This window comes from Pterocles gutturalis, unplaced genomic scaffold (genome assembly GCF_000699245.1).
Source record: "Pterocles gutturalis isolate BGI_N339 unplaced genomic scaffold, ASM69924v1 scaffold40581, whole genome shotgun sequence".
In the NCBI taxonomy this organism is placed as follows: Eukaryota; Metazoa; Chordata; class Aves; order Pterocliformes; family Pteroclidae; genus Pterocles; species Pterocles gutturalis.
The window spans coordinates 5,948-20,716 of NW_010101861.1; the positions used below are offsets into that span (position 1 = coordinate 5,948).

At 51.3% G+C, this 14,769-nt stretch overlaps 1 protein-coding gene across 4 annotated transcripts; it reads left to right on the top strand.

Moving 5' to 3' along the window:
• The first annotated feature begins 8,649 nt into the window (after window positions 1-8,649).
• Window positions 8,650-13,168, top strand: RAB7A (RAB7A, member RAS oncogene family). Of its 4 annotated transcripts, XM_010084747.1 has the most exons (6): window positions 8,650-8,714; window positions 9,878-10,004; window positions 10,799-11,017; window positions 11,520-11,648; window positions 11,827-11,963; window positions 12,926-13,109. In XM_010084747.1, the coding sequence occupies exons 1-5, from the start codon at window positions 8,662-8,664 to the stop codon at window positions 11,920-11,922; spliced, it is 624 nt and encodes a 207-aa protein (XP_010083049.1). In that variant the 5' UTR covers window positions 8,650-8,661; the 3' UTR covers window positions 11,923-11,963; window positions 12,926-13,109. The 4 variants fall into 4 exon arrangements, with proteins under 4 accessions (XP_010083049.1, XP_010083041.1, XP_010083056.1 ...); XM_010084739.1 differs by having other exon boundaries at window positions 11,827-13,168; XM_010084754.1 differs by having other exon boundaries at window positions 11,837-13,168.
• The last annotated feature ends 1,601 nt before the right edge of the window (window positions 13,169-14,769 follow it).

A 14,769-nucleotide genomic window follows, 5' to 3' on the forward strand; every position in this document is an offset into this window, starting at 1 on the left:
GGAAGAGCCTACAGGTGCTGCGGTAATCTGGGCTGAGCAGCAGGCTGGGCAAAGCGGTGATCCTGGAAACAGCAAAAAGTGACCTCCAGACCTTTCCCACCGCTCCCAAGCACACTGGGGGGCTGACTGAACATGCAGAGACACTTCTGCCTTGCTCCTGTAAGCAAATGCATTTCCGTGCTTGTTTTGCTCCTGCTTTCAAACCATATAGTTAGATCAACCTGATACCTCTGTGAGAGAGGGTGGCTGCTGTGATATCTGAACCAGTAGAGATCAGGTTCTAAGCTTTACTCCTTCCTGGTGTGGGGGTGGGGCTGGTCCTGCCTAGTTTGGGCTTTCTAGGGTAGAGTCGTGAACCGTAATGGCAGCTTTCGAGCAGGAAGCTTGTTCGGTTCCACATCTAGTATTGAAGCATTGTGCAGGCATAAAACAACTCTGATCTGGATAAATGCCAGGAGGTGTAACAGGGCTGTGAATCAGCGAGGCTTGGACTGGAGAACTTGGCTTTGAGAACTCAGGCTTTGAGCCTGACTGATCATGTGCATCAGTGCCTCTCAGGAATGCAGTGCTCTCCCAGCCTCACAGCCCCAACAGAGCCCTAGCTGAACTGAGACCTCGGGCAGGGCAGACCCCTTCTCATGTGCAAGTCCTGTGACTGCACTGCAGACATGGCTCCTACCAGGCACCAGTGGCATTGCTTCTGCCTTCCCTGTGTCATCTGGACTCTGGCAAACTGGCCGTTGGTGTATCCTCTTCCAAGGAGCTCTTTGAGCCCTTGCCCACAGCAGGGATGACGCATCCAGCTGGGGATTGGGGGCCGACACCTTGTTGCCATTGAAAGGAGTGTCTTCCTCAGCATGGGCTCTCAAGCTTCCTTGATTGCACCAAGAGCCTATTCTGCTCACCGCTGTCCAAAGTTTTTGCTTTCCAGCTGGTTTTCCCGCATGTTGCCTGATCATTCTCTCCATTTAGCACTGACCTGTCTTAAGAGCATGTTATCCAGGAACAGGATGCAGGAGAGTGTGTGTGGGCCTGGTGTCACATCCATCTGTTAGTTAGCTCTCAGCCCAGGTCACCTGGCTGTTAGCACCATGTCACACCAGTTTGGTGCTCACACTGAAGCAGCCAGTAAACTAGACTCAAAGCCATGGGGCTGAGCTGTAGCTGGCCACTGCTGGCTGGTTCCTGAGCTTCACTTGGTCCTAGAGCATCTCCTCCAGCACTGGAGGCTGCTGCTCCACCCTCAAAATTAGGTGGAAACTTACTGCAGACAGCTGTAATCTAAAAAGCCAATTCCTCCAGGACACTGAAACATGTTTGAAGATTCTATTTTGATCTGAGCCATGTCAGTGTGCTAGCAAGCATTTAAAGCTCTAGGCTGTTCTTCAAGAAGGTGAAGCTTTTGGCTTAGGACTCTCAGGTGAGGATAGACACTGGGCAGCATCCTTACACCTGACACCTTGCAATATAATGTTTCACACAAGGTATCAAAAATTCATTTGTAGCTGAGGCTCCCAACTCCCTGAACAGAGGTGATTCCTGCCTCAAAGGGCTGGGTGGGAAAGGCACCAACAGGACAAAAGCCTGCTCCTGGTGAAGCTGCAGTCAGCAGCAAGCAGCCTAGGGAGGGATGAGCTGTGCCTGAGCTCTTGGCTAGGTACCAGCAGTAGGGAATATGTTGGTTAGAACAGCAACCTAAACATGTGGGGAAGAAGGAGGTGGAAAGCAGTTTTGAGATGCTACTGATACAGCAACAGCTAGAAAGTCCCCTTCTGTGAAGCTGTCGCAGGAATATCTTGCCAGCTGGTTTTGGTATGGGCTTTGCTGAGACTGCACAGTGAGGCCACCTGACAGCTCCTCAAGCACCTCTGCTGACTGCAGGGGCTGTAGGAGCCTGGTGACCTAGAAAACAACCCACTTACAGAGAGCAGTTCTTGCAAGTTGTCATCCTGAATGGCAAGATGTTCCTAATTTGCTTTTTAGGTACAAAGCCAGCCCATGTCCCCAGTAAATGTGAGGCTTCCTAGATGGGATCTTCCAGCCAGCTGGGGAAGCTGAGTTACGAGTAGAGCTGTCATGGGAGTGGAGGAGGGTCCTGTCCTGCTTGTGCAGCCCTTCTCAATGCAAGACTCAACGTGCTGTTAAAACTTCTTGTGCTTCTGTAGCAGTCATCAGTGCAAGGATACTGGGCACTTGTTCCACTTGCAGAGCACTTGGGTTTGGTAAGGAAAATATGCAGGCTCTGTTGCAGTCAAAAATCTGGGCAGGATACAAGTGAAAGATATTAAAGGCTGATGTCTGTGGGTCTTGGGTGGGCATTCATGTTGAACTGCTCACGCTGTCACTTGTAGTTTTGCATTAGCAGGCACCTTGTTAGCTATGTCTGCATGATCAGGTAGTTGGAACCAAGCTGTTATTGGATTATACTGGTGAAATTTGCACAGCTCCACCTTGAGCTCCTGCTGCAATTGGACTGAGGCTTCAATACAAAGGGTGTTGGGACCACTTGGGCACTGTGATCCTGGTCAGCTAATGGCAACAGCAGACTGTCTGCCTTTCCTCAGGACGAGGCCTTGCGTTTTCAGGGTAGCTGAATTGGAACAAATTAATATGTCTACCTGAAGCCTCAGCTAAACTTGGCTTAAATCATGGCAGGGTACAGTGTGTCCGTGGGGCAAGTGATGTGTGCCAGCTGGATGTGCTTGATCCTGGACAAACAGGATAAACATCTAGGGAGCATCTCATTTCAGTGGCTAAAGGTCTAAGCCAGCATAACCCCTTGAGGTACCAAATGTGCTAGGGAACTTGCTGCTTCTGGGAAAGAACTGGTTCAATCTGACTGAGCTGGTCCCTGAATCATTCTTCCAGCTTCAGTTTCCTTGAAGAAATGCAGAACTGTTCGGAGGGGGAATAAAAATAGCTCCTTGGTGTAGTACAGAGACTTAATGCTTTGCAGCCTCCCCCATGTGAGAGAAGAGTGAGCAGAGGTGGAGTTCCTGTGTCGGAAACACGCTTAGCTGCATTTCAGGATGCTTTTCCTGCATTTCAGGACAGAAGGTTGTTCCAGTGTTCGAGTGTGGCTGTCTTCTGCTCGGTCTGGTCACCGTGGTGAGCCCACTGCAGCGTGTGGTGTCCCCTCCTGCAGTACTGCTCTATCTGGGTGGGCTTTCCCGTGGCTGGGTGTTACTGCTGAAGGTCCAGTGGAGAAGGGAATGCTCTGCTTATCCTCTACAGCACCCAGAACAGACCTGTAGTGCCTCTGGTTCAAATGTGCCTTTTTGTGGAACACCTGCTTACTCTTGTGCTGCCTGCTGGGACGAGGGAGCAGAGCTAGGTATTCGTAAGTGCTGCAGGGAGTTCAGCTCTGCTTGATGCTTGCTCACCTACTGTTTTGCACCTTGTCGGCGTAGCGTTAAATATCCCTGGCAAAGGACACAGGTGAGAGGTGCAGTCCAACAGTCTTGCTTCAGTGTTCAGCTGGTTTCTAGTGGAAGGTGCAGATGGCAGGCTGGTAGAGGTGGGAGCAGAGAACTCCTGGTCAGATGCCCCAGTTCTTGTAGCCTCTGCATAAACAGACTTTGGTTCTTGGTTAGGATTCTGACTTGAACTGTGTGATAGCAAAGCTGCAGCTGTGAGGACTGCTCCAGCAGCTTGTCAGCAGGTTCAAGGCTGGTGTGGGTATGCTGCTGCCTAAGGAGCTGTTGTCTTCCACAACAGTGAGATTCCCCCTCCAAGGCTCGCTACTTTCATAGGAAAACTGTCCATGAGCAACTTAACAGGGTGTTCCTCTCACAGGCCTACCTGTGTTAAGCGATAGCTGATCGAAGAGATCTGGTGGGCCACCAATGCAAGCTCCTGCTGACCTTTGCTTGTACCAGTCTCATTAATGTTAAAATGCCTGTGTTGTGGCTTGACATGTGAACATCTCTAAGGAATCCATAACCATCCATTTCTGCTGCAGGTTAAAGCAGCTGTCTCAATACAGCGAGTGAAAGGACAGTTGTAATGTGCTCTGAAGCAAGAAGGGAAGCCTAATGAGATGTGGCATAGGCTTTGTTTCCTCTGGCATCTGAGGAGCAGGAGCAAGATGGAGGTTTGTGGGACAGTTGTTTTGACTCTTCCTTTCAGACCAGCTAAGCCAGTAAGACTTGCTGGTCAGATGTTGGGGTTCTCCCTTGCTGCTCCAGCAGGCCAGCCTTGCAAAGTTAATGACACTGTGGGGGGAGAGAGCATGCTGTACCAGGATTAACCTCAGGAGGGTCAACATACTGTTAATGGCTTGTTTGCTTAGAGGGACAGGCATTAAAAAATGGAGTGGAAGGACTCCTGCGTTAGGCGGCTGTGCCATTCCTCTGGTGCCACTTACGCCAGGACTTCTGATTGATGGGAAGTTTCAGGTGGCTCTATGGTTAGCTAGGTATGCTGGTAGGCTGTTTTGAGCAGTCATGCAGGTGACCTCTCTCCAAGAGACTTCACACAGTGTAAAACAGAACTGATGTCTCAGATCAAATCTTAACAAACAGGTTTTGCTTCATGGTATCTCTGAAAAGGGAAGCATTGGTTCAGAAACGTCCTGGGACTGGATGTGAGCCCTGTGTGAGCTCGCACACTGCCATCTTAAGGGCTTGTGCGACTCTGACAGGATGCTGCTCTAAGTATCAGAAGGCAAGATGAGCTGCATATCTAGTGCAAAATAGTCTCAGGCTTGGATACCACTGGCTCAGCATTATCACGGGTTTGATCTCCACTCAAGCTGAGCCTGCTCTTTGCTAGAGCATGGAAGAAGCCCTGCACAGCCTACATCTCACCTTAGCTCGGTAATTTAATGTTTCTTGCAGGTGTAACTGGAGAGACTCCTCATGAACTAGCTGCTCCTTCAGGTATTCACACCTGCTTTGTGTGTGAGCTGAAGCTCTGGTTGTCTTGGTCTCCCTTACTGATTTAGCACTGGTAGGGCTCACAGAAATGAGATCTGTGTAGCTTGGAGCATGTATGTAGGATCCATTTCTGGGACACAAGGCAGTAATGAACCTACTCAGTGCCATGTAATGTGAGAAACAGCCTGTGGTAACAAGGGAATTGTCGTAAATTGCCTCTGGCTTCAGGAAAGCAAATTGAGGGGTTCTGAACCTGGTCCAGGGTTGGCTGGTTGCACCTTGGTCTGCTGACACACCAAGTGACATGCTGTAACCAGCATCAGCTGAGGTATTTCTGAGCTTATGTCAGGTGCACTGTGTGGAAGTGTCCTCTGCCATGAAGATGTTGTCTTTGCTGTTGGCTTAGTACAAGCTGAAGTCACCAAAATCCTTTGCATGGTGTTAAGGAGACCGTTGTAAAGCTTCACTTAGAGGACCTTCCGAGAGCACTGGTGTCTTTTGTTCCCAGGACCTCAGCTTGTTAAAAACAAACATCGGAGGAGGCATGTCCTTGGAGTAGTTTGAGCCTTTGGGGTGCTTCATAAGGAACTCCTGTTGAGAGGAGGGGGATGTCTTTAATCCAGATAGATTGAAGATCTCACCAGGACCAGTCAGGCACAAGAGCTGCTCTAAAGCTGGAGCTGCTGTTGGAGACCTGCTTGGCCACACAGAAGGTGGTAAGTGGCAAAGGTGGTGCTGTAGGGAGCAACTTCGTGCTACTTAAACTTAGAGGGGTTTCCTTCTGTAGGAAGGTTCCAGGAGATCAAACACTGGTACTTCCTCCAAGACCTGGAAAGGACGACTCCTCTCCAAAGGCAAGGTCTCTGCTGGTACTGGGCAAGGAATAACTCTGAAGTGTTGGTCTGTTTATACCTGTCATAAGAAGATTAATAAGAGGGCTCAGCCCATCAACCTCAAGGCAGCATTGATCAGGCCTAGCAGAACGGGGGTGGGACACTGCGCAGTGGCCAGCGCTGGTCCCTGGTGGGACTGGAGCTCCTCACTGTCTCATGGCCCAGACCCAACACCAGGCTGATGCAGCTCATCCTGTGCTGTGGCTCATTTCCGTTGCGTCACCTGGGATGGAAGCTGGGTGTCTCACCTGACCGGTGTTGGTGAGGCAGTCCTAGCTGTTCGTGCTGGTGGGGTAGCCTGTCAGCTATGACAAGAAGGCAGTGTCAGGTCTGACTCAACGTCCTTCCCGTGGCTGCTCGGCTGGGCTGGCTCCAAGGTAATGGGACCTGACAGAGCAGTTTCCCCTCCCTCCACAGTGGGACTTCAGGCTGTGTTGAACTTGGGTGCTAAGCATCCTGTGTGATTTAGTGTTGTAATTTAGGGCTCTGCAAATCCCTCCGTGAGCATGAGAACTAATGCCAGCTTGTCCAAAGCTGCTTTGAATAGCAGGAAGCAGTGAGCTGCAGCAGCTGGTGGCAAGCGATACTGCAAATGCTCGGGAAAACAGGAGCAGCACATGCTGGGTGCTGGCACAGTCACTTCGGGTGACTTGTTTTGCTCTGTCCTGAGGAAAACAGTCGCACCCTGGACCTGAACCTATACAGATGTTTTCCATGACAGTTTGGCATACACAGCTCTCTTTAAGCTGTTTCAAGGCTCTGCTTGCTTGCTTCTTGCTCCATCTGGGCTCATTGTGCTGCAGAAGTCTCTGGTGTGGCTGGCACAAGTGACACTCGTGCTACATGCTCTGACAACACAGGTGGTGCCGAGCGCTTGAAGGAGCTTACATGGTCTGTTCTCCCTGTGGCTGTAGAGGAGACAAGCTGTAGAGTGTGGATCTTGGCAAGAGCAGAAGCAGGACTGAAGGTTGGGGTGGTTGATGGTTTTCAGCTGGCTGTATCTTGGCTGGTGTAGCTGGGCGGTGAGCTGATCACTGCGCAGCGCGGTCCAGCATAGGCAGCCTTGGAAAGGAGAGGTGTTTACACTTGGAGAAACTGTCCTGTGCAGGCTCTCTGGCATCTGGTCACAACCATCTAAGGACAGCATGAGCTCTGCGGGTGGCCTGTCGCTGCTGTTCACCCAACAGCATCTCGCTGTTATCTTCTCACCAGTGTTTCCCATCTGGATGTATCCTGAGATGCAGGAGGTGGTGCAGCCCCCAAGGTGTGGCTGTAGGTGCACCACCGCCTACAGCAGCTGCAGGAGGACTTCTGCAGCACTGGCTGGTGGCAAAGTCTACGAGACTGCACTTCTTCTGGCACTCAAAGCTTGAGACAATTAAGACCTTTTGCAATCGGACTCTGCATCTAGTAAGAGACTTCTCCAGCTTGGAGCATGTCACCTCCTGTGGCAGCGGGATGAAGCAGGTTGCAGTTATCTGGCAGCTTAGGCTGTTGCACATCCCAGGAAATGCATGGGACCGAGCTGCTCAGGAGACTCTTCTCCATGTTGTTGTAGAAGTGAAGGTCTCCTGACCTGTGGAGAGTCAGGAATAGCTCCTGAAGAGCAGGAGTTGTGTGGTGCAGTGAATGTGGTATAGCAGGATGGGAATTTCAGGGTAACCAAGTTCCCATATAAGGGCTTGCTATATTAAGCCTGTTGTAAAGGGTCTTTGTGCTTGAGGAGCACAGCTCTGACCATCTTCTTGCTCCTCTTGCTGTATAGAACCCGCAGGGCTCCTCAGGGAAAGACCAGGAGACCTCGTCTCATGGACCAGCTCATACCAAACCAGTTTCTGTGATCTGATCAAGCCTGAGCACCTAAGAAGGCTTTGTCCCGTCCCCTTTCCAGAGGTGGGGAGAAGGGCCTCATGGTAGGAGGGGTGTGCTCAACCACTAACAGAAAGGCTTTGTACTTTCTTTCACTGTGCTAACACACATCCAGAAGTGCATTCAGGCCTGCTGCAGCTGGTGGACTTCTGGCTGCTTCACTGATCTGGAGGAGACCTGGGAGCAAGTAGGAGTGTGGGTGTCTGCAGCTCAGCTCTCACTCCTGGACTGTTAGTGGCCCGTTTAGAACCACCAGCTCCAGTGGGCTGGAGTCATGACAGGATGAGACTGAAAAAACAACTTGTGGTCTAGCACTAGCCTGCATGCTGGGAGGTTTGCTGCTGTGGCCTTTCTTGTTCTCCCGCTGGAGGTGAGATGGCAGTAGTTCGCTTCATGTCCTCCCAGCAAAGCCGCGGAGTCTGGCAGCAGTTTGCCCTTAATTCGGCTGTTCAGCTGGCTGGTGTGGTTATGTTGCAACAGCTTCAACCACAGCCTGTCCTTGGGACTCAACACCTTCACACAGCACAGCTGCCAGAGAGCTATCGCTTCTCCAAGCTGAACCTGAAAGGTGGAGGAAGCCAAAGGTTTTTTTATTTTATTTTTTTCCTCCTGGAAACTACTTGTTGTGGTATGGGGCACATTTCTGCTTACATCTCACTAAGTACCGTGTGCAGGAATTAATCTGCATTGGGAGCTGATGTGTTTCCCTGCCTCCAGGAGGTGGCCTAGGCTGTACACCCACCGAAGGGCATGGAGATGGGTCCGAAATGGGCTTGGTACTGTAAAGGATGAGCGCTTGGCTCACCTACCTGTTGGTAGTTGCTACTACTGGTCTGACATGGCCCTGCCCATGGGATGGTACACACCTGGTTACTGCTCAAGTGAGTCTGGTTCCGGGAGTGCTGGGCTGTGCCCATCGCTGGCTCCTTGCTGGGAGTCGGGCTTCTCAGCCCCCAGACTCGCTGGAATTACATGGTAATGGTGTCTGATGGGATTGTTCCCCTTCCTTTCTAGTGTAAAAGATGACTTCTAGGAAGAAAGTGTTACTGAAAGTCATCATCCTTGGAGACTCCGGGTAAGTGGAGGAGCCTGTCAGTTACCAGTCTGCGTCTGGCTGGGGAGTGGTCTTGCCTTGTGGGAGCCTGGATGCACTGTGAGAAACCAGCAGTGCTGGGAGCAGATGTGTTGCAGCCCCAGGTAGCTGTGTTACCTTGCAGCTTGAAGAACACTTCACTAGCCTCTGCCCCTGAGTGTGTCCCTGCAGTTTACTACCCTGAAGTCCTGCCACAGTGTTCATCAGGGGGAATGCAGTGCAGCCCACTCCAGTGGCAGAACGGGATAGCCGCTCTGCAAGGAGGAGAAGTGTGGGGTTGAAATGAGATTTTTGCTTAAATAAAACCCAACAAAACAACCCTGCTAGTAAGCCATCTGAGGTGACTTGTTAACCTCTGCCTCTGTCAGAGCCGTAGGTTATCCTGAGCCATCTGCTGGCTCTGTCTGATCTGGCTGGAGCTGCCCCGTGGAGCGAAGGCTTTGCTCTGTGCTGGTGAGCAAGGATCTGCCCCACTGTCACAGGTGACTTGCTGTGCAGGCTGCAACCTGACTCCTGTGGCATAAGGCTTGTTTATACCCTTGTGCCTGGCGAGCTGTTGATCAGGGAGCGTTTCTCAGCTGCAGAGAGGGTATATGAGCCTCTGAGCTGGCTCTCTGGGGAGGATCTCCACCTCTGGGTGCCTAGCAGATGTGTAGTGAGCTGTTCCCAGCTGAGACTGTTCCTCCTTGTTCCTCCTTCTGCAGAGGCTGGCAATGACTCTTGCCTGGTGGGTTTCTCTGGGGCACTTCATCTTCTTCCCTGTTCCTCTACCACCTCCTTCTGCAGAGGCTGGCAATGACTCTTGCTGGTGGGTTTCTCTGGGGCACTTCATCTTCTTCCAAAATCACCCTCATGATGTAACATGTGTACCCCTTACCGAGGATCAGGTTACTGGTGGGGAAACAAAGTTTCTCAGGATTGTAATCCTTCATATCCTGAGGTAGCTAATGCTCTTACTCAGTGTGTTGCCTTAGCATCTATTGCTGTAAAAGCCTCTTCTCACAGAGGTGGGGGCATTTTCCCTGGCTGAAGGGCCAGGAGGCCACGGTAGAAGGCAAAGGGCAGCGGGGTGTTCTGTTCAGGGCAGTTGATTGAATACTGTTGTAGAAGCAACCTACCTAGTCTTTTCTTGTTTTCCTGCACAGAGTGGGAAAGACATCGCTCATGAACCAGTATGTGAACAAGAAATTCAGTAACCAGTACAAGGCTACGATAGGCGCAGACTTCCTGACAAAAGAGGTGATGGTGGATGACAGGCTAGTGACAATGCAGGTAAGGAGTGACTCTGCTCCCTGCTCAAGGGGTGCTGGGCTGCCTGGACCACATAGGTTGGAAGTATCTGCTCCAGTGTCCAGAGCAGTGCAGGGGTCAATGTACTGGGTCTGAGCCTTGACAGCACTGAGCTGCTGTTGGCCACGGGTGCTGCTGGGCTGCTCTACAAATCCACGCATGGGCTGGAAAAGGGAAGGCAAAAATCAGTTTAGGCTCAGCTAAGAGCAGCTTTGCCAGGCCCAGTTTAAAAACCAGCATTTGGTACTGTCAGTAAACTAAATCTTGGTAGAAAGATGCAATTCCCTGGCGTTTAGGAACTGGGAAGGGACTCCTTAGTCAGGTCAGCTACTCACGCTGCCCTGAGTGCTGTGGGTATGGCACTAACCTGCCAGTCTGCTTATGTCTGCACTGTCTGAAACTTCCATCTCTGCATGGTGAGACTGACTGCAAGGCAGCAAAGCCCCATTGCAGACATCGGAGGGGAGTCTCTGGGCTGTGCTGGCACCCCCGTGCACCAAAGCACCGTAGCATGTCACCTGCTGACTCTAATCCCTAAGTTCTGCTTGCCCAGAACAAGGGTATGTCCCTTGCTGAGGCTGAACAGAAAAAGGGTTAACTGTCTTCATAAGTGTTTCTGGCTCATGGTACTTTTGTGCCTACAGAATTCCCCACCCTTCAGGTGCTCCTCTCTAGCTGGGGGCTGTAGGTGCCTGGTGGGGAGTTAGGAAATAAGGGCTCTAATTGTGGACTGTGTCGGAGCAGAGCTGGCTTATCTGCCCTGTCTTTTGCTCCAGATATGGGATACAGCAGGACAAGAACGATTTCAGTCTCTGGGAGTTGCCTTCTACAGAGGAGCGGACTGCTGTGTGCTGGTGTTTGATGTCACAGCCCCCAACACATTCAAAACCCTAGACAGCTGGAGGGACGAATTCCTCATTCAGGCCAGTCCAAGAGATCCTGAGAACTTTCCTTTTGTTGTGCTGGGAAACAAGATTGACCTAGAAAACAGACAAGTGAGTACTGGGACTTGTTAACCTTAGCAAATTGCTGGAGTGGGAGACCTGCAGAACAGGGGAGGGTTATCTGAGAAACAGGAGTGGGAGGTGCCTGAGCGGGGCTCAACTGTTGCCTGCAGCTGGGGAAGAGTTTCTCCTCCCAGAGGGGTCCAGTGCCTGTGCGCAGCATGCTCCTGCCCACTGGTGGAAGGATTGCAGCAGCTCCCTGGGTAATGCAAGGAGAGGAGCTGATTCTCCTCCTGAACTGCTGAGAAACTCCTGTGGGAGCAAGTCCCTGCTCTGTGGTCGCATCTTCTTGGGTGTGGTGCTCCTTGCCCTGGGGCTGAGCGTGTCTGTTGGTGGGCAGCAGACGGTGCTCTGTGTCAAGGCTGTGGCTTGAATGAGGTCGGAACTGCTGCCTTAGCTCAGGCTGGGCTTGAGGGGTCTCTGGCCTTGCCCTGGAAATAAAACCCCCTTCCTGCACAGCTGGAGGTGGTCATGCTGCTTTCTGTCCACCCAGGTCACCACAAAACGGGCACAAGCCTGGTGCTACAGTAAAAACAACATCCCCTACTTTGAAACCAGTGCCAAGGAGGCCATTAATGTGGAACAAGCTTTCCAGACGATTGCACGAAATGCACTTAAACAGGTAGGGAGGGGGCTGGTGGGTGTCCTCTGCGGGTGCTGGTCCTGCCTGCCGAGCTCGGCTGCTGCAGGCAGCCTCGGGCTTTCTGACAGCCTTCCCCACAGCCGAGAAGGGCTCCTTGCATGCTAGGAGCTGTCTGTAGAGTCATGGCACGAACTCCTCCCTTCTTCTCTCCCACCAGGAAAGCGAAGTGGAGCTTTACAATGAATTCCCTGAACCCATCAAACTAGACAAGAACGACCGAGTGAAGGCTTCTGCGGAGAGCTGCAGCTGCTGAGGGGAGAGGGAGGGGTTGAGCACAGTCCTTCACAAACGAATATCACACTTAGGCCTTCAAACACACAGCCCCTCTTCTGTGTTTAAAACGAAATTTAAAAAAAAATTTCCATCTCCAGCTGCCAAAATCCATCCATTTCCCATGAGCATCTGTGAGTCCCACACTTCAGAGCTCACGTCCCCACACCATCCACATCACACTTCATGGTAACAGACCTTTCTCTTAGTTTAAAATGGAAACTCTTATGTATGTTTGGAACTGAATCTAATTCCAGGTGTCCAATGGAGAGAAACTGTTTACAGGTAATCTGTGTAACAAGTTCCATACATTTTTAACTGTCTGGTGTTTTCCCCTGTGAAGGCTGCAACTGGAAAGGCTGGTTACCCATAGTTCATCGCAAGCTCAGCACTCAGTCCAACTAGGTTGAGTTTTGTATGTATCTCTGTTAATGCTTGTTACTTTTAACTAATCAAATCTTTTTACAGTATCCATGTATTATGTAATGCTTCTTTAGGAAAAATCTTATAGTACATGTTAATATATGCAACCAATTAAAAATGTATAAATTAGTGTAAAATTCCTGAATTACATGTTCAAGTACTGAAACACAGATTGTGTAGAAAGTGAGGAGGACACTTGTGAACTGCAGCGTGCTAGCAACACAGAGTCCAGATCGAGGCAGTATTCTGTACAGTAGAGATGAACTATGTACGCCTTCTTGTTTTGAGGCCGAAAGGCTTCATCTTCTGGAAAATCTGTCTGGCTTCCTTGTATCTAAATTCTCAGATTTGCATAACAGCATTGATATGCACACTGGATTATTGGATTTGAAATTAAATACAGCTATGAAATGACCTCATTTGTTCACCTGCCCTACTGCTTAACTCCTAACATCCTGGAGCGAGTGTGGGAAGGAGGCAGAGCTGATGTGTCCTGGTGGCTCTCTGTGCTGTGAAAGGAGCTCCTCTCCCACCTGGGTTGTGGTAGCTGGTTCTCAAGGAACAACCTGGACTATGAATCTTCCCTTTCTTCTTACTGACTGCTAATCTGGATTTTTGGTATGGAAAAACTTGGCAATCTAGTCCCTTTCCTCTCTTCCTTTCTTCCTGGTATTTGTTCTTGCGTTTGTAGCTTGCTTAAATGGAGCCCTTCTACCTGTTTTCCAGAGGTCTACATTCTAGTACGTAGGCTGAGCTCTTATGTAAAGAGACGAACATGATGCCAATAAACTTAACAAGAACAAACATTCTTGTTTACTCCTGTTTCTGACTCTTTTTTTCCTCCACTAACGTACTTGCTTTCTTCTGTCTGGTCACCATTTTAGCAAGCCAGTCCCTGCTCGCTGGAGGATCTTTGTGCTGCCTCCTCACTAACAGTCTGTGCCTTCCAGCTTGGTTTTCAGGAGTAGGTTGAGCAAGTGCTGCTTGCTTGGCTGACCCGAGCCTCTGCTTTTCCTGAAGCTCCTTGCCATAGCAGGCATGGGGCTGGATCTGAGTGTAGTCCTTCAGCCCTCTCCTGAGCATCTGGAAAGCTTTGTGAAAGGTTGTAGATGCTGCTTGCACTCACCAGGGCTAAGCTCGCTACTCCTGTGTGCCCAGGAAGAGGGAAAACAAAGTACAGAGAAATGAGGCCAGTTATTTCAAGAGCCTTCTGTCTGTCTTTGTGCTTGTATCCTATTTTATGGCTTTGTCCTATCACGCTTTTCTCTCACATCGCTGGGCTTTTGCTGTCTGCATCAATTTCAAATAACTCCTCTGCAATAGCACTGGGTCCTGGTGGGACCGCTTTCCTGGCTGTGTCTTTGTGAAAGCCTTGCCCCTTGTGCTCATCTCTGTGGGAAGCATACCTCTGCTTGTGTTTTCTGTAGGTGCAGTTCTGGGGGGGAGAGAGCCAAGCTGGGGGCAGGGGGAACAAGAACCGTAACATGATGTTTGGGGAAAGAGGATGGTCTTAATTCTGCTCCTCTCTGCTCCTGTGCTGGCAGGGGGTGCTGGAGCTGAGGGGTGAGGGTCTGCATGGTGCAGCTGGGGAAGAGCCCTGGAGGGACACTGTTTAATATCTGTCCTATCACATACCCTGGCAGTGACATGGGGCACGGGGACAGTGCTCCATGGGGCTGACAGCTCTTTGCCAGGGGCTCTTATGGATGCTGAAGGGGAGGATTCTGTTTACTACCTACCAGCCCATGTTTTTGCAGGTGGGAATAAGGCAGCTATGCACACAGGGGTACAAAAACCAGTGCAGGAGCCAGGCCCCTGGGGAACAAGTGCCTGGGGCTTGTCCTGCTGCTCCCCTCGGGAAGCTGGTGCTGTTGCAACCGAGGATGGGTGATCCCTGCAGGCTCACACCAGTGCTGTGCTCCAGAGCAGCTGGGAACTGGAGAAGCTGGCTGGACCCATGGTCCCTGCAGGGCACTGTGTGCTTGGAACCGTGACTCAAAGCCACTCCTGAAGCGCAGATGACACCTCAGGGCTGTTTTGCACGATGGCCCATGAGTGTGATGGTGATGTGTGCTGGACAAACCCAGAGGAAGCCCTGGATGAGGCTGTTCAGCTGAGCTTGAGGGCTGGTTTTGCTCCTTCTGGTCGCAGCTGGGCAGAAGGGACAGACCCAGCAAAGGAGGCTGGTGGGAGGGGAGGGGGTCGGTTCCCCAGTCCCCACCGCATGCAAGAGGCAAAAGCTGCAGCCAGCACCCTGAGCGCGCCCGGCGCTGCGGTCCTGACCCCTGCCCTGGGTAAAGCTGCGAGGTGGGGGCACAGCAGCCAGGTGTGGGGCTTGGTGGCTGCGGCTGCTCCTTGCCCAGGGCTTGGAGCCGTTTGCGAAGGCAGCTGCAGGGGGCGAGGTGCA

Excerpts from the sequence above, each read along its gene's own strand:
- RAB7A (XM_010084730.1), top strand. The coding sequence starts at position 8,662 with ATGACTTCTAGGAAGAAAGTGTTACTGAAAGTCATCATCCTTGGAGAC. Across the intron at positions 10,005-10,798 it reads ACAGGCTAGTGACAATGCAG|ATATGGGATACAGCAGGACA; the intron begins GTAAGGAGTGAC and ends CTTTTGCTCCAG. Across the intron at positions 11,018-11,519 it reads TTGACCTAGAAAACAGACAA|GTCACCACAAAACGGGCACA; the intron begins GTGAGTACTGGG and ends CTGTCCACCCAG.